General features: G+C 42.7%; 1 protein-coding gene across 1 annotated transcript in view; it reads right to left on the bottom strand.

Annotated features, from left to right (window-relative positions):
• The window catches only part of TrpA1 (Transient receptor potential cation channel A1), a 148,932-nt gene extending 131,936 nt beyond the window's left edge, over positions 1-16,996 (bottom strand). The window contains exon 1 of the mRNA XM_084578684.1: positions 16,748-16,996. Coding sequence (XP_084434810.1) covers positions 16,748-16,939 — 192 coding nt within the window. The 5' untranslated portion in view covers positions 16,940-16,996. The remainder of the gene's footprint in view (positions 1-16,747) is intronic.
• Positions 16,997-26,395: the final 9,399 nt, after the last annotated feature.

Below are 26,395 nucleotides of genomic sequence, written 5' to 3' on the forward strand. Positions count from 1 at the left end.
AGAAAAAAAAACGAAACTTAATTTGTTCCGTCATATATAATTAAATGCTGAAACGATACTTCCCACTTGAATTTCAGTATCCTCCGTGGAAAGAAAATCATGCATGAAAGGCTAGAACGCTCAAATTGCTCAAGCTGAGCGCCCGTTTCCACTCATCTAAAGGAGCTTTGTAAAACACCTTATATTCGTATTTATATCTCGGGGTCGGCGTCTGAATTTGCATGTTTTATCTTGACCATTCCCGTTCGGAGAACTGCGGTCCAACTCTCCACATCATGGACAATAGTCAGCAAACTTCTGATGGTGCTTGTAAACACACCGATTTGTAAACACACAGGAGGAGGAGCATGCAACTTGCGTGAAGACGCCGGTCGAACGTAGCGCCCGTTTTGTCGCTGACAACGGATGCTGCGTGGCGCGTACGTGTATTTGGGCGAGAGGCTCCCTTCGCTCGTTTTTTCCTCAGCGATGTTCTAAGAAGCGTTGCTCGTAAGACGTGCGGGATTGGCTTGTTTTAAATGCGACACAATGTGATCAGGCTGCGAAAGCCCGACCAATCTTCTCTCCTCAGAACGCATGGCAGTTTGTGTTGCAGAACAGCCCCAAAAGTAGTTAGGATGATTAGTGCTGTTCGCGGATAGTTGTCAACGTTTGGCTGTATCTATCACAATGAAGTTGCCAAAACTAATATGCACTTTCATTGTCTTTCACTTGCATTCCTGATACAATCTGACGATTGCCTTATTTCGAGAAACAAACTTCTATCGCCTCGTGTAGAATCAGTTTAATTTTTGAAGGAAAGCAGGACGAGAAGAGGGTATATCTTCACGCAATGCGCAAACCTACTTCAGGATGGTGATCTGTTCATCAGAGAGATCTAGTCTTTGCTAATGAGCTTACGTTGTGTAGTCTGGACTGGAACCACAAAAAGCTGCATTACGTTTGACAAGTACTTATTTTATTCCCATCAGGCAGAAACGGCTGTCAGCCAGAATTTTCGTCCTGAAACTTAAAACCGATTTCGAAAATTCCTGAATAACTGCGACAATGTGCAGAAATAGCAATCGAAAAAGTTCAGCAAAGTCAGTGCTGATCATTGCCGTAACCAGCAACAGCAAAGCAAGCTACATAATTTCTAAACCAAGCGAAATCACAGTCATAAGTACTAGCGAATGTAATTCGTAATTAGCGCGACCACGTTAAATACTCGTCATTGGTTTTAATTTCACGAAAACGCGTCCATTTTTGTCGATGATGCTAACCGTGTGTCAATGTGTCGTTTATCGACAGTAATCGCTATGTAGCGAGAATTCGTGATGATGGATGATGGACGTGCACGTTGGAGTGTTATTAGTTATAATAAATTATTGATACATGAAGACTTGCACAACGCGTCGCTGAAAAAACTATATGAGGCGCTCTTGGAAAAACTCAGTAGAATCATCACAGTAATCTGACGTCCATTTATAGCTGATGGCTACCTCATTTCAATCAGTCTGGTGTACGGAAAAGATAGAGGAAGAGTATATAAACTAGAACTAATCTGCAACTTTAACGCGACGAGAGAAAGGACCGAGAATGACAACACACTTGCAGTGCTAAATACCAGCAACTTGATTTCGAAAACCGCACACTGTTTCTTATCGCGTATCACTGAAATTAGATCAGAACACATGAGGGCAATCAGTGAGAACAAAGGTAATCAAGTTTGCTTTTTTCACACATTGACAGAACTGCTGCTCAAACAGGCAGTTCTGAGTTCGGCTATACCTTTACTGCATTGAAAATAAAGGTGGGGCATTAATTCATTGACATACCTTGAAAGCAACATCGGCAAAACACTCGGAATAAAGCTAACGGCGTACATTGGCTCTTGCCGATCCATATTTGACTATAGACTGCGTCAACGCAACAGCTGAGCCGTTAATGTTTTCAGCACTGCTCATTGTTAGGGTCAGAAATTTTACGGAGGGCACTTAAGATTGCGCTTTTCACCTCCATCGAAAAGCGTCCAGGATTCGCTCCCACATCCTTGGGCACAGTAACCGAGCACTGTAACCACTGCGCCACCACGGTAGGCTACAAGAGGGAGAGTACAAAGAGGATTGGTGCTAGAAAGAAACAACACCAATTAGAGAAACAGTGTGCTGCGAGCTCGCAAACTGTTGCGCAAGAACGGGGCTCTCAAGTATTTGAAAGCACGTTTAGTTTCTTTTTTTACGCCTTCAAAATTGAAGATCCTGCAACTATTGTCGGAAGAATACACTATTCATTATAAGGCGCACATCGAGGCCATAGGCAAAGCACACCGCAGTTTCCTGTGAGCGGTGAACACGGAGCACTTACAAAGTAGATATTTTGTTGTGTCACAACAGTCACAGTTGTGATTAGAGAACTGCAAACTATAAAGATGGAGCTCAGTACCTCGCTGTAGGGAAATGAGTTTGCTGAGTGACTGCGGGTAGCAGTAGTAACAGCCTCCAAATGTCTTCGAATGAGGGGTCACAACAAGGTTAGCGACTGCCAGGCGCGGTCAACATCCTTCATCCTCAATCTCAATTGTCTTCATTTTCAGTTTATTATACCCCCCCCGCCCCAGCCCCCCTCCGTCAGGATGGATGAGAGATACAATAATTAAAAACCACCCCGAAGTTTAGTCATTTACAAATCGTGAAAAATTGTAAGTTCACTTTTTTGGCGTATAGGCACATCAATGAAATAATTTATTTTGTCACGCCGTATTAAGAGAGTAACTTTAATATATAGTAACTAAAACATAAGGCACACATGTTGTACTTGGTTTTCAGTTTACTTGAAAGCGGTCATGTCTTCGTCCTAATTAAGAGGGATGAGCCCGTCTCGGAAAAAAAAAAACGGCGCTGCTTCGATGCCTCGTTTGCATGCACGGTTCTTTGGTGACCACGGTGGCGAGTCCTTTTACAAACACCAGCTTGAGGCTAGTGAAGTAGTTTGACGCAGATATTATATTTATTAAGCACGACACGTAATGGACGGCTGCCACCAAAGAGCACAGCGAGACGTCAGACTTTCCGCGTAGCGGTTATGTAACGTAAGGAGAAATAAGCGGATATGAACGTCATCGAAGTTAGTTTCTTTTTTATGCGTACCCTAGACACACATATGTCTGCTGTCCCAGGGGCAGTCCACGAACACTCGCTGAAATTGGGTACTAAAAGCCTTTGCCCGAGGACTTCAGTAATGCATGTAAACAACACACTTCCCAGTGACTCAGTTACGACATAGGATGTGAAAACATAAAACTCGCGAATGCGTGTATGGAAGACAAATTGTTTTAAAAAAACAAACAACTCTTTTGAGCCTGTTTATAAGGTAGTAAGAAATGTATTGTTCGCTTTACGGTTCGGCTGCCTGTTTCAATGAAAATTTGTTTTCTTCTCTTCCAGCCGTTATGCCTATACGCGAATATGATCAATTGGGCAGTCTGTAAACAACAAGCCCTGTTGCAAAAGCCCACATCCCCTTTTTGCTTGTTTCCACGAATTCGTCGCGAGGGAATGAAAACAAAAGTAAAGAATTTAGTGACCGTGAGCTAACGCGGTGTTTCTTCCCCGTCTTCCCACGCACTTAAGGGATCCGCTTCCCTCGATTATTCTGGCGTAGAGGGCAGCTGTAGCCTATAGGCTCAAGCTTGTTTATTGCGTTGGCCAACGTCTCAATCATGGAATGGCCTTTATCGGAGCCATTCCTTGATTGAGTTCCCGGCTTGAGGATCACTCTCTGGGGGTATTTCACAACCCCGCTATGTTCGCAATAGGAAGCAAGCTACGGAAGCTTCAGTGGCTTTACTGAACTTTCATTTCTGTTACTAGTACACCGAAGAAAGAATTGAACGCATCGGTATCTGTAGCATCGAAATTACCTTACTCCAGAATTTTGCCAGCTCATATTTTTAACAAGTGTCACATGATTTACGGTCAGTGAAGGAGAAGTTCTGACAGCAAATAGGTTTGACACACTCGGTCTGATCACCTCGTATAGGTAGCAGTGGAAACTAAAAGCATCTCCGGAGCTAGAACTGTGCTGGTAAAAAACATGTACGAGTAGCCCCATAATAAATCGGAGCACACGAACAAGAAAAAATTTCGTTTCGATACCCGCCCTGCTAAAGAATGAGAATTTGTATAGCTTGGGTGCTTGTGGGGAGTTCGCCTAATCCTCAGCACAGACGAAGGAGAGCGGTTTTTTCTACAGAACCGTGCTCTATTTTATTTTGAGGGAACTAGTATGTTCATCGGCAGGTAATTCTCGCTGAGAATTTTTATAAGAATTTCATCAATAGTGCTAGTGGAAAAAGGAAACCAAATTTATTTTAGTGATTTATTTAATTGCAGCTCTGCGATGCTATCAATTTCACTGCCACACTCTTACCAAAAATAGGTTGATAGTAGACTCTAGAAGTGCATAATCCCCCAAGGAAGGTTAACATTCGCTTAACAGTGCACTTTGCTGCAATAGTTGCTGAACCAGTTTTTCTATCGTACAAGTAAAACAGCTAAACATTTATACATATGACGCAGAAAAAACGCGCCCGTCATGTCTGTCTCTCGATATGTCCTCGCTTCAAAAAAGCAGCGCTGGTCTACCTTTAATAAGGTTGAGATACCAAAATTTGAGGCTATACAAGGCTTGCTAAGGGCTTTATTTTTTTCTACACAACCATATTTACAGCTTTCAACAAACGCTTCCAATTAATTTTGATTCCCTTGCAAACAGTGCCTACGGCCCGTACTCGTTATCGAGCCCATCGCCAGCTCAATAGTTAGAGACGTCACTATGTTGGAAGCACAAGAAAACGTTTCATTGACGTCATACGACAAAGAGTGACACAATGAGAGAGAAGCACGAGCAAGCATAGAGAATCTAGATCGCAGTTGAGGCGTCAACGATCCGTATCCGTCGCGCGCGGTCGCCGTTGCGCTAGGGTTTCACAGCGTATTGTACAGTTAGCCAAGATTGCTGGCATTTCGCTTCACAACGTCAGGCGAAGCTGTGAAGGCGACTTTTGGCCTGCAATCGTGCTCGAGTTGAAAGCATCAGGATGGTTGCTTATGCAGCGACGGCTATCCCATTGATGGTTAAGAGAGAGAGAGAGAGAGCGAAACAGTTGATATCCCTTTGGAGTCGGACGAAGCTGTGTCATGGTGGGAATCGGAGCTGCTGCCTGCAGCTATCTGTGCCATATTTCGGCGTTTGCTTACATTCCGGCGCGCAAGGAACTAGGGCACACAATGAATAATAATAATAATAATAATAATAATAATAATAATAATAATAATAATAATATAATAATAATAATAATAATAATAATAATAATAATAATAATAATAATAATAATAATAATAATAATAATAATAATAATAATAATAATAATAATAATAATAATAATAATAAATTGGTTCACTGGAAAGGAAAGGCGCAGTATCTGCCACCCTTGGTCTGTGGACACCTGAATCACGCCGTAAGGGAAGGGCGGAAGGTGGGAGAGAAAGCGAAAAGAGAGAAAGGGGTGCCGTAGTGGAGGACTCCGGAGTAATTTCGACCACCTAGAGATTTTTTAACAGATGTGTGAGCTCACGTGACCAGGGAGAGTTATCGGACTCCCTAGCCAGTACCGTCACTGTCCTACTTGACGACCATAAAAACTGGTAATTGTTCACATAAATAGCGCGATTTTAAATTCTTACCTGCAATGATATGAAACACTGAGCGTCTACTATGCTTCCTGGACTAATAAGAAAAGTTTGAAACAAAAAAACACGTAAAAAACACACTTGGTTTACACTGTTTAAGTTTTAAATATTCTAATGTTTTGTCAACCATTCAAAAACGTTTCTTTAAATTTCGCATAAACGAAGTACTTTTCCAGTCTTCGGAGCCTATTTATGAAGATGGAAGAACATAGCAGAATGTATTTAGTAAAATTCGCTATTTGCAGCTCCAGCAAACTAGTGCATATTGTACCTTAGCGTATTTATTTCTTTTTATTTTTACCTACCCTGTCTTTTCTCCCTATCGCTCACTTTGATTCCCTCTACCCTTTCCTCGCTGTCTCTTTATTTCCGTCGCGCCAGTGCACGTTAAAGAACCCCAGGTAATCTAAATTTCCGGAGTCCTCCACTACGGGGTCTCTCATAGCGTGAGTTGCTTTGGGACGTTAAACACCATGAACCAAACCAAACTAAACCAGTTCAGGTGCTTCAGATATCACATAACCGATACCGCGGCTGGCAAACATCTTTTCATTCCGTTTGCATATATAATAAAATAACCACTACAACAACAACAACATCCAAAGAGCAGTGACGTCACTGGCCGATGCAGCGAATGTGTATGAAGAGAAGAAGCCCGGTGTTCTCCATCAAATGCTTGTCATCTGGCTTCCAAATATTATTTCCTACTCTTTCCGTCGCCTTCGCTCTCTTACCGTTTGCTCTTGCATTGTTGCCCGGTGCCAGTGTTGCGCAAGTGGGCGAGGCGGGTTAAGCAACGCTTCCCAGGCAACCGTTCCCACCATCGTTAGGCTCTGCAAAGAGCTTACCGTACTAATGACGAAGCCAACGAAAACATATGCGCCTCTTCTTTTGTTGTTGTGCACCTATCTCCGGGCCTGGAAGTCACTATATTACACGGAGGCTGTTCATGTGTCCTTGCCGCTTAATAAAGCAACACGAGACTTAGCCGCCCCTATGGTCAGTTGGGGGGCTGTTTCTCATCTGTGTACAGAAATGGTTGCTATGGTCTTGTTGCAGCAGCCGCCATTGGCTGCCTCTTCTGCCTCGAATATTACTTTCTTTTTTCTTAGCGTCCACTTCCTGGTTTAAACAATTTGCCGGATACCTTTTCGCGCACAAAACCTTTCATAACTGCCAGGCTGTTGGTGGCAGTTGGTAACTATAACACTTTAGTAATGGATTTTGGTATACACTATAGCTCAAGTAAACGTGCAAGGCGCTTTGTTCTCATTTACACATACAGTCATTACACGCTGCTGCAGCGCCCAGAATCATTATTTAGAGATTATCAAAAGCATTTATACAAAGGTAAGATTAAAATAAAAAAATATTAAATATACACTGAACTGTTCGACGTTGTCGAACACGGATATCGAGCCATAGCTGCTGATACTTCAGCGCTGACCGCCATACATCTTCGATGCATCTTGGTCACGACGGTGGTTAGGAGTTCGGTACATCCAAACTCACGTGGTACCCATACATCTTCGTTATAGCAGAAGTTACGCGTTCGTTATGTCCAAATTCATGAGTACGCATGCATCTTCGTTTTAATTCAGGGGACGTGTTCGTTATAATCTAGATCATGTGGCATGCGTGCATCTTCGTTGTAGCCACGATTGCGTGTTTGGCATATTCGAGATAACGTGCATGATTACACCTTCGTTATAGCCGAGGTTGAGGGTTCGTTATATATGACATCGCGATATATGCATACATCTTCGTTATAACCGATGTTGAGTGTTCGGTATATCTGAGATTGTCTGGTATGCGTGTATCTTCGCTATAACTAAGGTCACGTATTCGTTATGCGGCGGTCATGGTTCGATCTAGGAATAACGCGTGGCCCAAAAGTGGGCAAAATGAGGTTACCGCTCATAAATGTGCCAGTTATTCGATAAGGTTCTGCGGTTAAACAGAAAAAAACTTATCAAAAGTTCCGATCGATACTCCTGCAGAAAATCTTCAGCATTAAGGAATAAAGGAAGCGCTACTTTACGGACTAGGAGTCCGTCTGTACTAGCTGAAAAAAGAGGCACCCGAAACAATGACATGAAAGGGCCGGCACTCGTTTCATTACAAGATATTATACTTTAACTGTATAAATAAGCATCGCCCGAAGAACCTGTACCGTTCCAACCATTCTATATTAGGAAAGATGGAACTGTACCGCATTAAGAATGCCGCATGAAGCATAAGAAACGCACGGGCGACATTACGGAAAGTGTCGACTCGGAAACGATAATTGCGGTGCACCTCAAATATATGCAGCTATTGAAAATTCAGGCTCTGGCTAATACTTTACTGTGGTTCAAAATACTATCCTTAAAGTTTATTTCTTCTTACTCCAGTCTCTTCGGCAAAGTGATCGAAAAAGAGTTGCTTGTTCTGTAAAAGGAGTTATCGTTATCTACGTGCCGAAAATGAAACTCAGATCAAGAGGGAAAATGAAGCAAAAAATGTACCGTCGATGCCAAGAACAGATGGTTTAGCAATCGGCGTATTGAAATAGATCGAAGGAAGAATTTCTTGTCGTGCGCCTGGTTTGTCACAGATATTCTTTCTGTGCCTTATTGCATTCCTCAGAAAATCTTTCGATGGTAAATGTTGTCAATTTATCGTTTCTTAGAAGGTAAAATTTCCTTGCATGATGTAGTCCAACAGCTTTTTGATTACAAACAGTGCAGACATCACTCTTATGACTGAGTTCGTCAGCGCAATGAAAGGGCTTTATTGCGAAAACTTTTCTCCGCGCAATATTTTATGAAACGGATGGAAGATGCACGTCTCATTCTAAAATGGTGGTAAGGACCACTTTCTTACAGTTATATTTTTATTCTATAGACTGGAGGTTTGGTGTGATTTATCGGTTCATTACAATACACTAACGGAGCGAAAGCAACACAATAACAAAGGAAGAAGACAGCACAAGTTCTTGTGCAGTCTTTTTCCTTGGTTTTTGTGTCGTTGGCGGCGCATTAGTGCGTCGTAGAGAACTATCTAGACGAACTAGCTCGATTTGCTAAACTTAATCAGTTGGTTTAGAGGGTCTAATGTCCCAAACAGACTCAGGCTATGAGAGACGCGTAGTAAACGGAGACGCGTAGTAACCACCACCTAGAGTTCTTTAACGCGCACTGACATTGCACTGTTCTACCTACAAAAAAAAAAAAAAAATTGAAGAGAAAGCTGATGGGCCTTATTTTGACCTCAAATAGACTATTTGAGAACCGGGCTGTGTTCACATCACAGCTAGCGTACCGGTAGTTCCATTAACGAGGTACCTTTAGTGTAAGTTTGGGTAGAATGAGATGCAGATACCTTTGGGACCAGAAACTTTGGCACTATTTCCCTATACTTATTGCGCCGCTATGATATACGGCTGGTATTAAGGTTCGAGCGAGCAGCCCCAATACAAAATTTTCGAGATTCTTTCTTTTTACTTAGCGTTAGTGAAGGAATTCGCTACCGTGGGCTGGGCTGTTCAAGTATGCTCCTGATTGACCATTTAGAGCGTTGTATCCGCCGCTTTACGTGATATGATCGCCGAAGAGTTTTTCGCTGAACAAAGTATAAAGGCCTCCAATAAAATACTGAGGGATTATTGACTTGAAAACGTTTAAGGACATTTTTAGTTTCTTTTGAAATAACACTAACGCTATTATATTGGGGCACTGGATCCACTAAATGTTGGTATCTGTTCAATTCTATTTTAAAAGATTACTAACTGATCAAATTTATTTTGTATTCATAATATTTCGCTCAATAGATGTCGTTATGATGCCGATATCACTTTGAGGGGCGCAACTTATAGCAGGCCTATGCTCCGTTTTTTTCTTTTTGACCGGATGAGTCTTATGAAATAAGTGCTTTGCGGTGCAATGCGGCCAATTTCCCGTAAAGATTTGCTTTACAAACTTTTTTGGCTGTGCTATTAAATGACAGTGCAAGAAAAATTAGGTCACCATTCCAACCACGATTTTGCTTGCTGCTTCAATTTTCGGGCCCGCTTTTGGCGGATAGAAAGAAATAGTTATGAACTATATATCATCATTTCAGTCTGCCGTTGCGATTATCCGTCGTACCTCCACACTCCAACCAACAGCCTCCAATGAAAAACCGCCTCCGTTTTGAACGGCACTGGACGACACCAGCGTACATGTCCCCATTGCACGAATATAGTTTATATAGCTACGGCAAATGGGACCTTGCACAAGGATTCCATCTCCTGGTGCAATATCACTTTATAATGAAGAAGTGTCTCTCTCTCTCTCTCTTTTATCCTATGTTATATATTGCTGCCTTATAAAACTGATTTTTTTTTACTACCAATTTTATTATATCAACATGCTGCTTAGGTTGCTTGATGAAGAGAGGTTTTAATTTTAATCTGTGCAGTAGAGTAACTGTGATTCCATTGCTGGTGGTTCGGCGCTCACTGTGGCGTCGCACTGAGAAAAACGCTAATACACTCTTTACCAAGCGGTTGCAAAGTTTCAACAAACTGCAATGTTTCCATGCCGTCTATGGTGACTACCTCATTTATTAAAACACATAAAATTGTGCCGCCATAAGTGTTAAATCGAAATTGCCTAGAACTTTTTGCTGGGTATGACTTGAAAGCAAAAACTAAAACTGACTGGGCTCTCATTAGTCCCTGACCGTCAACAGCCGGGCGGAGCCTGCCCTATTTAAGGCGAAGACCTCACAACCAATGATCAACTATTACCTACGGTAATGAATTAGCTGCAGCCACGTCATTTAAGCCTACTTCCAAGTGTAATCAATCAATCACACGCTTGGCTGCTTGGATAAAATTTTTGTTTCCTTTGCCGCCGATTAGAAATGCCTAGTAGACGGTCATTCGCTGATTCCGCTGAATGCGTGCATTTTGTGGATTGCAATATATCCGCAGTAAATGTGCATGTTCGTTCATAATTTCATTCGAAAAATTTACTGCTCGTCATCTTTTGTTTTGATTTTTGCTCCAGGCTGTGTTAATTCTGTCTTATCCTGTTGCACCTACTGTCTTAATATCCCTCGCCTGCAGCCCTAGGCCTCCTGAATTTATTTTTAATTGTTTCATTGCGTTCACACTTCCATCCAATGTGTAAGCATCTTCTGAAAACAAGCAGGAAATCTTGTTTCTGGCAAAACTGCTAAAGAGGAGAAAGTAATCACCTATACTTCGCTTTAAAAGCAGTTTGTAAATTGTAGCACTGCGAAAGGTAAGGGAAATATGCATGGGCTATTCGATACGGGTGCACTACAAGAACGCATTCCAACTGCATCAGTGCACCGCAGTCAAAAGCCGCGGAGGAATACAATTATGTAGTGCGTGCCATCCAGACGGGCAAAAATTTATCTTACCTTTCATAGTGCGGCAAGTGGCTGGTGAAACGGAGTATAAATACGACCGCACGTATAAAAATCCTTCCGTTTTGAATAAACAAGCGATGTCACCGAGATATAGACGCGCAGTGAAACAGAAAGCCGCATTAAAAAAAAAACAAAAAAAAAACAAACAAAAAAAAAACGTTCAGGTTTGTTTGAAGCCAAGCGTTCTGCAATGAGTACAAAAAACCATACTAAAAAAAAACAAAAGCCGAAATATCTTTCCTTTCGGCTGCAGGAGTAATAATGCAACTGTAACGGTTGTAATCTAAAACCGACGGAAAGAACGACCCAATCTAAACCCAGTTGCAGATTTTGCGAGGTGCCCCCCTGCCATTAGATAGCGTAATCTCCCAGCATAGTGCCTAGTCATGAGGCTACAATGCTCTCTGTGAGGCTAACTCCACTCTTATTCATATATGGCTCGTGGGCAAACAAATTCCATTTCGTACACTTGTGGGTACCCATAAAGGCCATGATGCGCAATAAAATTTGTGTCCATTAAAATTGTTCCTTACGGTACATGCTGTTTGCATAAATCTACAGCTAAATAGGAGCCCATTCGAGAAACAAACGAAAAAAAAGCAATTCGTTTTTTGTTTTTTTTTGTTTTTTAACTGGAGCTGCCCTTTTAGAGGACATAGCCAGCCGACTGGCCTAACTGAAGGAACCAAACAAGATCAAACATGACCAAGGTAAAATTATTTTGAATGAAAAATTTTTGCGCTTCGACAATCTCTCTAAATGTTCCAGAAAACCACGTCTACGTGTACAATTTCTGCCCTTGTGGTTCCAACTACGCGGCTGGTCAAATGTATCCTGGCCCTGTGGTCGGCATACTTTTAAGCTTTGTATTCAAGCCACTTACACCGACTTTGATGTGGGGCTATGGCAAGTGTTCCTCAACTTGACTCAAAAACAGATCCTGTGGCCTGGTGCCTTCTGAATAACTCTTCCGGTATCAAAAACCAGCTATGGAGAAGGGGAAACATGTTACTGCGGTAGGAACGACCACGAATATTTGGGAAAACTGTAGGAACATTCATTAGTGAGTTGCGAAAGGCTCACAGTATAATATTGAACTGTTTTACGAAATAAAAGAAAAACTTTTAGCAACTAATAATTGAGCTTCAAAATTCATTGAGAAACCAACCACCGCACATTGTTATTATACGAAAAACTCCAACTAGCTGCCACGCTTTCACAAGTGGGCATCCTTTCCTAGTGTGTTTTCAAGTAATTTTACTTGCCATCTCATCGGAAAACTAAGTTACACTGATCGTGGTATAAGCGAATGTCAGAATACTGCGACGTCAGCGTGCGGTTGGACTCTATTTTCCCCCTCGAGCAATAGTATATTAAACGATATTGAATATAAACATCTATATCCCGTGTACACTCATTGGACAGTTAACGAGCGTGGTGCAAAAACTGGAGCTAAAAAAATTGGGAGAGCTTTTAAGTGTATGACGCCACAGAGTTAACGGCGCCCATCTGCACGTTCTCCTTGTATGTTCCTCGTTGACGTGCATGTTCTTTGTTATTCACCTAATCACTAATCACTTAATGCTCGTCTTAAGTGGTTATCACACACATAGCTATTCGCATGCAGTCGTAAACTAGCACATTAGGGGAAGGGCCAGCCGACATAGATATAACGCCTCGTTTTAACCAAGCCATGCTAGCGAGCATGCGTGGACAGGGAGTAGCAGTTCTGACGCGGGTTCAAATGGGACCGGAGAAATTGATTCCAATCTCAAAGGAACCGCCCACTCAGGCAGCTCCTGTCATGTTAAGTGGTCCTGCGACGTCACCCAAGCGGCCGACCACTTAGCGCCCAACCATGTCACCCACCATACATGTTATTCTACGCTCACAACGACAACTCCAACGATGCAGGATTTTCTTGACAGCGGAACCTTTAACGCAATCGTCTTAGAAGGAACAATATTGGCTAGCGAAAACTGATTCTTGATCCACGATAATTTTTCCGTTTTTATTTCGACTGGTTTATAAAAAAAACAAAAATGTCGTAAAATATGGGATTGAACGGTGTGAAGTGATGGAAGGTTCGCTTTTCCGAAAGTGCACCAAAGTAAATAGAAATTGTTGAATAGAACGCGTAGCATTTTTTTCAGGCAAGGCACATATCAAAGATGATTGTCACCCATCCAGTGTCAAGCGTCAAGTTTCATTGTTGCTGAGAGCTAGAACAAATTGCTGCAGATTTCGATCCCTCTGTCGCATGCGAAATACGGGCGAAAGCATGTGACGTTTCATTCTCCTTTCGGTTCAAGGCTAGGATATTAATATCACGCTTCAGGAAAAACTCTGGCAAATCGGTTACGGGGGACCTTAGTCGTAGCACACTATATAACTTAATATATAACTAATATATTATTATATATTAATATTATACTTATACTAATATACTATATATATTATATACTAATACATAACTAATATAGCGCACTATATTACTTTGGGACCGCTTAAAACACCTTAAAATGGCAGTGCGATAACAATCAGTTGATATCCACTCCGCAAGGTCAAAACGTGGTGAAGCTGATGACATGCACTTTACAGCAAGAGAGAGAAAGGAGGGAGGAGAGAAAGAGAGAGAAGAACAACAGAAAGGCAGTTAGGTTAACAAGATGGTCCCGATGCAGTAGGCTGTCCTACACTTCGGGATGGCAGCAAAGGAAGAAAAAGGAAAGAAAGGATGGCATTAAAAGGAGATAGTCAATGAAGTGATATAAAGGACCCTCCAACGTGTGAATAGTGCGGATGTGACGAAACCATCAAGCACATACTTTGTCACTGTCCGCGGTTTGAGGGAATGCGCGTTCTGCAGGCTGCTACACTCCGCCGCTTCGACGCTCGGCCTTTTAGACAAGGAAATATTCTAGGGCCTATGACAAAAATTTAATTCCAAAGAAAAGCGGTGAACGCTGTCCTGAAGTTAAGAAAAAAAAAACAACAACAACTTAGGTTTGAGTTTGCTTAACAAAGTTTAAGTGTGCGCCCTCTGTTCCTTCAAGTTAGTCGACTATGGACACATCACCAGAGAATGGCAGTTAAGCAGGCAGCGATCGCTGCGTGCTTCTTGTTGGGAGGAATTTTTAGGTTTCCATCCGCTCCAGAATATTTTTTGTTCTCAGAAGTTCAAAGGTCGATACTTCCCAGACACATTGCGTATCTCCATATACCCCATAAGATATAGTTTTCTCCATATACCAGCAATAGTTTGTAAAACGTCACAACGCTTGCCACTATTTCCAAAGTGGTGTGCTCGATTTATAATTCCTGTCCCTTCAAACTCTCCTCCCATTTTGTTGTACGCGAGAAAAATGAATTGTTCACATTTTCGTCGTGCAATAAAGTTGAAGCATACGACGACTAGCTAAAAATGACTCCCGAGGCGACAGACCGGCTGGCACCATGCCAAGTGGCACACGAGTAAGACAAAACAAAGCTTTGACATATTCGTGGCTTTTCGAAAAATAAACATACTAGCACTCCGCAGTATGTGCTACCCGACGAAGCGAGCCATGGAGATGAGCGCGAGAGTGGCGAAACGAAAATGACAATTTGAAACAACTCAGGAGCTCCCAGCGCCGCCACAACAAGCTTGACCTTTATGAATGAAAATCAATTAACCAAAAGGAACCCGAAATAAGTGAGCCCGAAGTCAGCCGTTACAATTTTGTTTTATGCTCGTATACGCAGTCTATAGGATTGCCATTAAAATCCTACTGCCGTGGGCGGCGGTAGTGAAAGCACATTGTGAATACTTACGCTAAGATCCAAGCCAGTCTGTACCTACTTATCTCCTGCCTTCTCAAGAGTAGCGTAAGATTCCCTGTGCCTTACTCGTCCTCAAGCCTGATCCCTTTTATACTCATGCTCAAGCATCCCGCGCCATCTTGCGACATCACTTGGTGGCGAGACAGCCTCTTGCCGCAAGCCATGGCCCTGGCGTGATAACGAATCCTGCAGCTGCGACCACGGCGTCTATTTCCACGAAATACGGGTGCGTGTCAGCCACTTAGGAAGCAGCGGTGCTTCGCTGCTATGTTCTGACGATTGGATTATTGGCGTGCTTCATTGGCTTTTTTTTTTTTTGTTGTTGCAGAATCAGAGAACAGTGCTTGGAAAGGCGGAGCACCCCGTTTTTCTGGCACGGCTTATTTCCAATCATCGCTGAAACGTTAATGTAGATAACTGGCATTTGAAAGCAGCGTCAAAATACGTCCCGTCGTCTCCAACTTGCTTCCTCACAAATCTGGAAACAGCAACTAGTCTGATGTAAGCCAAAATTACGGCCGATACCATTCAGAGTTGAACATGAAGTTTATTGGAAAACGAGATCAGTAGCATAATGAGAACATATGTCGCATGCGATTTGATGAACAATATTTGAAGGGAAGCAAAGAAATGCAGGGAATGAATAGCAGCTCCGGAGCCTACATAACTAGCCGTTTTTGTTCGGGCAGAGGATCTAAACTCAAAAGTGCTGAAGCGCAAGTCGGCCGTTATTAAATCTCCCACGATTTACCGTTGTAGTTTATCGTTGAGCAACACAGCTCTCGTAATTATAAAAGCTACCATGCAATATTTATTACAAAAGACCAAAACAAATTACCACTCCTTAGCCAGACTATCAATTATAAGCTCAGTATATACAGTTAAATCAAGAAAGAAATGGCAATATATTACAGATTGAGAAGAATGTGAGCTTAATAAAACGCGCCACACACTGCCGCGGCAACATCAGCCGAGCTGGTTGAAGCAAATCCGGCCTGAAATAATTGGCAAATGATGAATAGTAGCTGGCATACGTTATATATGTCAGTTTTTCGCCGAACATCAAACTATATTTCCTTGCAAGATGGGATATCTAGAAACGAAATCGAAACATTTAACCCCCAATGCTTTGACAACATCACGATTCAACGAAGCTACCTATTGTTTTGTTCGAACCAACTCCATACAAGTAACTTACACTCAAAGCAAATGCAGAGGCTGACTTTTAGTCTTTCGAAATTGTGAGACATTCATTGCGCAAAAAGCCGAAATAAGTTGCACCTGAGGCTCTTTGGAGCAGAGGTTTCAAAACAGCAGCTCATCAATGCATAGCGTGTGATACCACAATGTGATCAAGATACAGCGGTTTAAAAGGCTCACCACATTTACTATATATTTTCTGCAAGCCTATACTGATTTTACAGTAGCTATATGAATTTATTTGTTTGTTTCAATTTTTGCAACATTAGCATCAAACTATGGTTAACTGTGAAATTTTAAATGCATAACAGTCAAAACAGTTTCTTGAACTGCTCATTTGTATCTAGGGTTACTGATCGGTGGTTAATGTCACTAATGCGGCACAAAACAAAATGCCCGCATGTAAAAGGCACTCCAAAACGTTAGAGTAAACAAATGAACCGGACGAAACGATCAGATAAGATCGTTGAGAGAAATGCAAAGAACGCTGATTAAACAAGCGAATTCTAACTCATTTTACATCACTGTAAAAACACCAAATATAATAATAGGGTGAGGCAAATCCTCCCTACCTTGATCAACGCTTCCCCGATAGCAGCGTCGATGCGTGTCGAGTTGAGCTTTCGCTCGAACTTGAGAAGTTTGGCCACTTTCATCGCGGTTGGTTCGAGCAAACCGGGTCGGAAGCGGAGAGACTGCATTTGGATCGAGTTGATGGGAAGTGCCTTCAATGCGGTTACCAGGGGCATTTTATCGCCGACCATCGTGTCGGCGGGCGCCCCCGCACAAGCGTCAAAGCGCCGGCGGCCGGCGCGCGAGACGCGGGAACCGCCGCCACCGAAAGAGCGCGGAGCGCAACTTCGCGTCTCGAAACGCTCTCAGACCTACGGCGCAGCGCAGCCCGCGGGATCCCTTAATGTGGGTAGGGTAGTGTCACTGTGGCGCCACGACACGGGATGGAGGGGAATGAAGGTGCCGACGGTGCTGAGTTTTCTGACGTTTCTCGCCTGGCGATGACGCCGGATGGACCTCGGAGCGGTTTAGCAAGAGTGCGGAATCCTTGGATGTGATGAGGGCGCTGCCAACTGCGCCGGAACAAAAGGGAACGGCGGAAAGTGAACGCGCGGGGAGAGGCGCGCCATATTTCTTTCAGTTTGGTACAGAGGCTACGGCTATGTTTTCCGGTGGCGCAAGGCTGTGGATGTAGATGCATTTTGCTTCGCGTCTGGGTTAGAAGGCAAACTTGTTTGTCATCGCGCCTGGAATTTTTTTTCTCTAGATCGGGTATGTCTGCATTCCTTATTTTCTTAACGCCTAGTTCTCATCTGCTTCAACATTTTCAACCGATAGTTCGAAATATTTTTGTGCGCTAATAACACGAGTGGTCTCTTTGCCACTTTCTTGTTGTCTCTGCGGTTTTGTTTCTCACGATGTCCCACCAACTGATCTACAATCATCTAGCTCTTTTAAATTACGAGTTCTAAACTCTGACCTTCAAGTTGAAGAAACCACGATAGAGATATTAAATAACAAGACGGGGAAACACCAATACTGAATTCAAAAAGATAGATAGACAGTTAAAATTTGCTTTATTCCAAGCAGACTGTTACAGACAAAATCCTTTAGTTACTAATTTCTCGTTAAACATATAAGAGATCATATAAAAAGTTTACTTATTTCGTTTCGCATTGGAGGTTAGGTTGCTATGAAATATCCACCAAGATTTGTCCGCCCCACGTTAGAAACTCAAAACAGATTAAGAGTGTAGTAAACTTCGCACTTGTAGCTTACAATAATCTCTAGCAAGTATAAATTTACGCTTTGGTAAGTTCTAATTATATAAGTAAGAAGGAATTGGCACTGCAGAGTTATAACAGTGCCGAATAATTAAACGTGTTTCAAGTGCTACACAGTCCACTTCTGTACTTTCACGAGAAAAAAACAATGACGCCGGCTTTTACTTACATTGCATGAATACATTTCTTCGCATTTATTTGCTGTGCCAGAACTATAAATAGTAATTGAGGAAGTTAAGAAGGTCAGTATATATAGCTACGATGTTTTTACATCATGACTACAATTATTAAATGATTAATTAAAAAAATTACTGGCAATGAGGAGTAAAATTTCTTTCAATAAATGCGTTATTGGAAATATCATCATATAACAACACTGCGAAACACAGAAACCAGAAGGGGATAGACGAATGGTTACCTCCAGCGATCTTTTTATTGTTTTATTTGTAAGATTCCTGTAAAGTGAGCACACTTACATTATTTCTTTTCGTAATAATGTTCGTTGCTACTTTTTTTTTCCTTCTATTTTCTCGCTATAACACGGCCTCGCCATATATTTTCTTCCATTGTCCACCTCAAAGACTAACTTACAAAGCTCTGCAAGCATCGGGAGCCTTTCATACTCTGTCAACACATCAGCGCGCCGTAATTGTCCAACAATTTGTCCGTCTACTCGCAAGCCGTGTTCGATGGCGTTCGAATTCTCGGCTGGCAAACGGTTCGAAGAAATAAAAAGGCAAAGAGGGAAGAAATACCCTGAAAACGAGCACGATGGAGACAACCAAACGACTTCCAATAGTCCTCCTTCTGTTCCTTCCTTGTTTGTTTTGCGGTCCGCTGTTGATTGACATCACCCTGCTCGTAACGGCTTGTTCTGTTCCGAGTCGCCGGTCTTGTCTTTCGTCCAGGCTGTTGATCGCCCGGCGCTAGCTCCTCATTTCCCGTACCTTCGTGATTCTCGATTGGTCTTCGCCACTGCTGTTTCTCTCACTCTCCTTTTCTCCTCAGGAGCAAGCAGCATCTGTCCCTGGTGTCCACGCGGAGAGGCTCGGATTGCTGTGACAAGACGCGCCCTGTAGCTTTTCCCTTCCATCTCTCCTTCCTTCCCCGCCGTCTTCTCCCGCGGCGTCATGAGTCTCTAGGGTAAACCTACTCGCGAAAGGTAAGGCTGCCTGTGAACCAGTGGACAGCGTCGCTTCTATGAACCGCATCAGCGCATCTCGGAATTCTTCGAGCTGACGCTACCCTAGACAGCGGTTTCTGGAAGGCGACGTCTAGAGTCATTGGGCCGCTCGTTACGGAATCGTCTCGGCGCATGTTATGCGTGCCGCAATCATCTCGTGAAACACTCTCTCCAATTTCATGATTCCTTATTTCCTATTTTTTCGGCCATAGCCACCATATTGCTTTTTGGTCTCTTTCATGGCCTTCCTCTTGTGGCAGGTGTCCTATCAGGGTGCAAATGCCGGCGCGAGTCTTTTGTACACTCTTGGCAAGAGGTCGCGCCGAACCCGCATTAGACGTATGGTGTAGTTTGGGGACGAAAGAAAAGAAATCGATGGGTGACTTTCAGTGAGAAGATGGGTGAGTAGGTTTAGTGACTGACTCGGAAACAAATATTTCCGCTCACTGATACAGAGCGAAGGTAAAAGTAGTAATTCTCACTAATGAATGGATATGTTAATACTTAAAGCACTGCTTGAGCTGCTAAAATGGAAAGCGAATGTATCTAAGGAGTAATCCAGGCTGAGCAGCTCAGTGAAAGCTGAGATTGCTAAAAGTATTACTGAATAGATAATGTGAGCTCGATACCGGAAGCGAAATAGTAGTAGTGAAAGGTCTGGAGTTGAAAAGATTTATTTTCTTTGGGTTTGTGTTATAGTTACAAGGTAACAGTGCATTAGTAAATTCGATTGTGCTGCCGAGGACACTTCATATCTAGAAGAGGCCGTGATCATCGTCAAAGTTGTTTGGCTTCAGCTTTGTTCTGCGCACTGTAGGAGTTATGTTGTCTTTGTGGCCGAGTGAGACGAAAAAGAAGGAGAGAAATGAAAGCCTGGGCGGAATTTTACGTGTGACTGAGTAACAGAAGCGTAAGTAATGTAGAGAGTGAACGTCTTACTAAATACTCGGAGACAAATTCGTCATTGATTAAGATGTTATTACGGGGATACTCAAACGACGGGTGAATTAATTGGTAGATTACTCAGCCACGACGTGAATGAATTGCCAGGGAGCAATATTTTGGGAGCGAATTACTTCTTCGGTTCAAAACAAAAAGAAACAAACAAATATTGGTGGGAAATGACAGAAGGCCGCCACTTTTAGCCTCTGGTTTGAGGACAAGCATGCCGTCCTTGAAATAAGCTTTTCGAATGACGATATACCAATCTGTTTTTATTTATTTCTTTTAAAAGGGACTCAGAATCGAAGTGCAGAAGCATGGTGTTTGAAATTTCACGTTTTGTGCACTAAACTTTCACTTTTTGTCCACTAAACATTTCATTTCACTCCTCCTGCTTCAAAACAGCGCGTCGAGCAGCGCCTCGGCTTTGCGATGTCTATACATCTTCAGCTGAGAATGTGTGTCACCAACGCTTTGAGGATGTGACCGAAGAGAAATGAAAGCGTGCAATGTTTATTCTGCGTATCGTAAAAGTTGTTTCATTGTTTCCCGTCTGTTGCATGGGCGTGGTTGAAACAACGCTTTTATGCGCCTTATGTTTTCTTGTAAAATGGGGGGAGCGCGTACGACACGAAGTCAATAGCACTTCAGTTTTTGCGATGAGCTGTCAGGCATCCTGAACCATTCTTCTTCTGAGCATTCCCGACGTGCAGTAAAAAAAATATAGAAAAAAACGTATCAAGAACATTTTCATTCTCATCATTTGTACTGCTTTTGTCGGATACTAACCCTTCGAAATGCGAAATAGCAGCCTCACTTTCACCAGGCGCAGTCGATTTGGATGTTTTTAATATTAGTGGTGGTACTGCTAACGGCAGCAGCGATGCAGGAGCGTTAGCAATTATTACTAACTGAGAACTAGATGATAATAAAGGTAGCAGTAATTTTAGCAGCAGCACTAGTAGTACTTGTAGCAGTCGTCAGTACTTGTAACATCTTTCATCATCATCATCATCATCATCATCATCATCAGCCTGATTATACCCACTGCAGGGCGAAGGCCTCTCCCATATCTCTCCACTTAACCCGGTTCTGTGCTAGCTGCATCCACTTGACCCCTGCGAACTTCTTAATCTCATCCGCCCACCTAACTTTCTGCCGCCCCCTGCTACGCTTTCCTTCCCTTGGAATCCAGTTTGTTACCCTCAGCGACCATCGGTTATCCTCTCTTCGCACTACATGTCCTGCCCATGTCCATTTCTTCTTCTTAATTTCCACTAGAATGTCGTTAACTTGAGTTATTTCTCTGACCCACTCTGCACGCTTTCTATCTCTTAATGTTACCCCTACCATTTTTCGTTCCATAGCCCTCTGGGTTGTCCTCAACTTAAGTAGAACTCTCTTGGTTAGCCTCCACGTTTCAGCCCCATAGGTGAGTACAGGCAAGATGCAACTATTGTATACTTTCCTCTTGAGCGATACCGGTAAGCTGCTAGTCATAATCTGCGAGTGCTTGCCAAATGCGCTCCATCCCAATCTTATTCTTCTTGTTATTTCCTTTTCATGATCCGGATCTGCGGTTACTACCTGTCCTAAGTAGATATATTCGCCTACTACTTCCAGTATTTCACTACCTAATGTAAACTCCTGTTCCTTCCCGAGGCTGTTGAACATTACCTTAGTCTTCTGCATATTGATTTTCAAGCCTACCTTTCTACTTTTCCTGTCTAGGTCATCAATCATTATTTGCAGTTCATCTCCCGAGTTGCTTAGCAAGGCAATGTCATCAGCAAATCGCAGATTACTGAGGTATTCTCCATCTACCCTTATCCCTAACTGCTCCCATTCCAAGTCTCTGAATACTTCCTCTAAACAAGCTGTGAATAGTACTGGGGAGATTGTGTCTCCTTGCCTAACACCTTTCTTTATGGGAATTTTGTTGCTTTCTTTATGTAGAACTATGGTTGCTGTGCAGCCACTATATATATCTTCCAGCACTTTCACGTACGGCTCGTCTACCCCCTGATTTCGCAATGCCTGCATCACCGCCGAGGTTTCAACTGAGTCAAATGCTTTTTCGTAATCAATGAATGCTATGTATAAGGGCTGGTTATATTCCGAGCATTTTTCTATCACCTGATTGATGGTATGGATATGATCGATAGTAGAGTACCGTTTCCGAAACCCTGCTTGATCCTTTGCTTGATTGCAGTCTAAGGTTGTCCTGATTCTATTAGCGATTACCTTAGTAAATAGCTTATACGTAACAGACAGTAAGCTGATTGGTCTGTAATTTTTAAGGTCCTTAGAGTCCTCTTTCTTGTGAATGAGGATAATGTTTGCATTCTTCCATGCTTCCGGTACCGTCGATGACACCAGGCACTGCGTATACAGGGTGGCCAGTTTTTCTAGCACAATATCCCCCCCGTCCTTCAGCAAATCTGTAGTTATCTGATCCTCTCCAGCTGATTTCCCCCTTTGCATAGTTTCTAGTGCTTTCTTGACCTCGTCCTTCGTCACTGGTGGAACGTCTGACTGTTTTTCCCTACCGCCCATCTCATTACGGTCCTGACTACTTTGGCTATTGTAGAGATCTGTATAGAACTCCTCGGCTACTTTGACTATCTTGTCCATATTAGTGATGACGTTGCCCGCCTTGTCCCTTATCGCATACATCTGGTTTTTGCCTATACCCAATTTCTTCTTTACCGCTTTAAGGCTTCCCCCGTTCTTTACAGCATGCTCAATTTTCTCCATGTTATACTTCCTTATATCGGCCACCTTGCGCTTATTGATTAGCTTTGATATCTCGGCCAATTCGATCTGGTCTGTTGGATTGGAAGCTTTCATACTCTGCCGTTTCTTAATCAAATCTTTCGTCTCCTTAGACAGCTTACCGGTATCCTCTCTAACTATCCTACCGCCTACTTCTACCGCGCACTCAGTAATGATATCTCTGAAATTATTGTTCCTTGCCTCTAGGGTAATGTCGCCATCCTCAGTTAGAGCTGAATACCTATTCTGTAGCGAGATCCTGAGCTCTTCTGCCCTCCCCCTCACCGCTAATTCGTTGATGGGTTTCTTTCTTACTAATCTATTGCGTTCCTTCTTCAGATCTTTAGCTCTACTTAACTTCCATCATGTCGGAAAGGTATGTCGGCCATGGTCAGGTTATAGAAAATTAAATACATTAAACTCTATGCACACTGGACTTCAGCAAACATCCAATCTTCATTTCTTTAGAAATCACTTTGACCCAGTTAATAGCGTCAACTCCATAATACGTAACATTGAAATGCTATGAAACCCACGTGTGGCAGTAAACAGAATGCCAATGCAGTAATGCAAGTGGTATTATTCATGTATAGAAATAAAAAGATGCAACTAAAATTTCTATTTCTTCTTGAATTGCGCAAACAAGAGTAGGAAAGTCAATAATCGGCTGACACTAATATGAATGATGTGAACACTCACTTAAAGTAAAGAAAGCTTCGGGGAACGTTCGTTTCTTATGTGGGGTGTCAGTGGTCGGAACATTAAGAGTGTACTTATTTGATCGGTCACACCCAAAACCGCTGCTTTGTTAAGTTTAAGCAATGGAAGGGGCAAGAACGGCATCGGTATGGCACTTTTGATGTCACAAGTGTCATAAAACCAGGTTCTCGACCAGTTACCAGCCTTACTGTTAGCTGTGGGGCGGCGGTTAGGACTCCCTACTGCTGTAATCAAGGGTGCGGAGTCGAATCCCATCCGCGGCGCCGCTTTTCGATGGAGTCGAAAACTAAGGAGCCCGTGGGCTGTGTGATATCAGTGCACGTTAAAAAACGCCAGGTGGTCGCGATTGCCGAAGCCCTCTACTACGACGTCTATCATAACGTGATTCGGTCGGGGACATTGAACCCCATGAATCAAACCAGACTACTCATTTTATGTTACTCACAAGATAAATAGACATTAAAACAGAAGATTGCTTTGCCGCAGCAGCTCACTTGGTAAAACACCGCACAAAGAATTCGAAGGTATTGGGCTCGTTTCCCACCGTCACGGTGTGGTGGTTTTCCTTTATTATTTCTTTATTAGACTATAGTTTACCAAAGGTCCACGCTACGAATTTAAAACAAAAACTTCCCTATGTTTTCTTCAGTTTCGTTGACTGCCTTCCTGGTTTACTTGTCAACCGATACACCAGATTCCATAAAACTATAAAATCATCAAAATCCAGATTTTGTGTTCATGCTTTCCACCATTGTTTATGACATTTTGGTTATTTCCTATTTTATTGTCAGCCCTGAATCATGAGTATAGCTGTCTGAGACGTCAATTCTAAATGGGTGTGGGAGGCGGGCAACTGTTAAGTATACAAAGATATGTTGTGATAATATTGATATAATTTTTTTTATCATAGTCTTCCTTTTAAAGCTTATCGTGGTCTCTCGCAGAGTAATTAGCACAGACATTGAAAATCAGCGGGGCGCTCTTCTGATTATAAATAGGAGCAACTACAGGCATCTTGAGAGAAAATCATATGGTATGTTGATTTTTATAGTGCATTCTTAAGATACCTGGAAGTCACGGTCATGAACAATCTCCAGAGTAAAAATTTTCTTGTCCAAGATTTTCACATATTAATTTGCGGCTTTGCGTTCTAGTTCTATCTCAACCTTGTCCTCATCAGAATACTTTACATATTCTTCGGTCGCCTGGGAACCTAATATTTACGGCGAGTGAGACCAAGTACCTGAAGTTAAAATAGGCGCCTTCTATAGACCTGCTAGCACCTTCCGCTAGCCCGCCCATGGCAGCTCGCGAAATTGACCTCTTCGCAAACTGATAACCAGCGCGCTAAAGCTGTGCAGAGGGACAAAGGTGGCCAAACTCCTTTGCTAGGAATGCAACCGTTATTTCACCGGACCGGAGGTTTTTTGGCGAACGGGATAGACTGCAGCCGCAGCTGTAGTTTTAGATTACAAATGGCCAGAAAAATGGTCTTTGGCGTTGCTTCATGGACAGCTGTCTTAAAGAAACGCTGACAACCTGCAAATATTTCTAATGATCTTGAAAAAGAAAAGTTTCAGACTCGGCCACTTGCAGGAAAAAGTATTCGTGAGAGTTTATACTCCTTGCTCCCCCCCCCCTCCCCCCTTCCCCTTCCTGTTACGGTGAAGACAAAAAGCAATGTCCCCGCGTAGTGTGCGATGTCAGTACACGTCTAAGAACCCCGGCTAGGTGGTTAAAATCTCCGGAGCTCTCTACTACCGGTGCCACACAGAGTCTGAGCCACTTTGGGACACTAAACACCCGAAAACCAAGCCCTTCCCTCTGTCCTCCTTTACAAAACTTTAGTAGAAGATTTATCGCTGTAAAAAATGCGAAGATTAAAGGTGTCCGTGAAAATCTGAACGCGGGAACCTTAGAACCACCATCTTTGAAAAACAAATGTCTGCCATTTTACGTTACTAAGGAGCGATGAAGGAAAAAAATGTTGAAATATAAATGAACCTACAAACAGCAAGACTCCGACTCACAACATGTGGGTGTGGAATCGAGTACGGACCCCTCTAGGCCGCCGAGGCACACGTCGTAGAAACAAGAAATACCTTTACGTAAGGGCCGCGCTGTTTCCCGTGACAGAATAGCGCAGTAGGCGGAGCTGTGTCACCGCAGCTGCGCATGAGCGGACAATGTAAGAAAAAGCAAGTGACAATAAAACGCAAACAAATCAAACAATGTGAGAAGGCGCGTCTAGCATCGTATGTAGTGGCAACGAGCGGTCTTCACACATAACCGTCTGCTTGACCCCATACTAACGTTTCACAACTTCACAGGCGATCAAAATATTATCCCGATATCTTAAAAGTTAAGGGTCAACATTTACACCGATGACAGTTCAGTTTATATATCGTTTTGCATTGTCTGTTGGACCCATGCCTTGTTTTTATGTTTTTGGATTCTCCGTGCATTACTACTCAAGTAATGTAATTTGGGAACTGAGCACTGACGCTCACTTTCTATGGTCAAGCAAACAAGCTTCATCGAAATTTGCATATTTGAGCTTGAAAGCGTTACTTCCCGGTTAAATAGGAAAACAAGTAGGCACGTAAGCGGCCCCTAGCTTTGACCTTTGCCCTCGAAGCTAAGTGCCTTCAATTAGCTAACGATGGCCAAGAAGCTCTGCACGAAACCAGTGCTTTCGTGCGGTGTACTAGCCAGGTTTAGCCACTTTAAATCCCTGTTTATTTCTTTCTCTGAAAGCTGAGCTTGCATTTAATTTGTTACTCATCTTTAATTTGTCACGTGTA

Source organism: Amblyomma maculatum, chromosome 9 (genome assembly GCF_055883805.1).
Source record: "Amblyomma maculatum isolate TAMU_Amacu chromosome 9, ASM5588380v1, whole genome shotgun sequence".
NCBI classification, from domain to species: Eukaryota; Metazoa; Arthropoda; class Arachnida; order Ixodida; family Ixodidae; genus Amblyomma; species Amblyomma maculatum.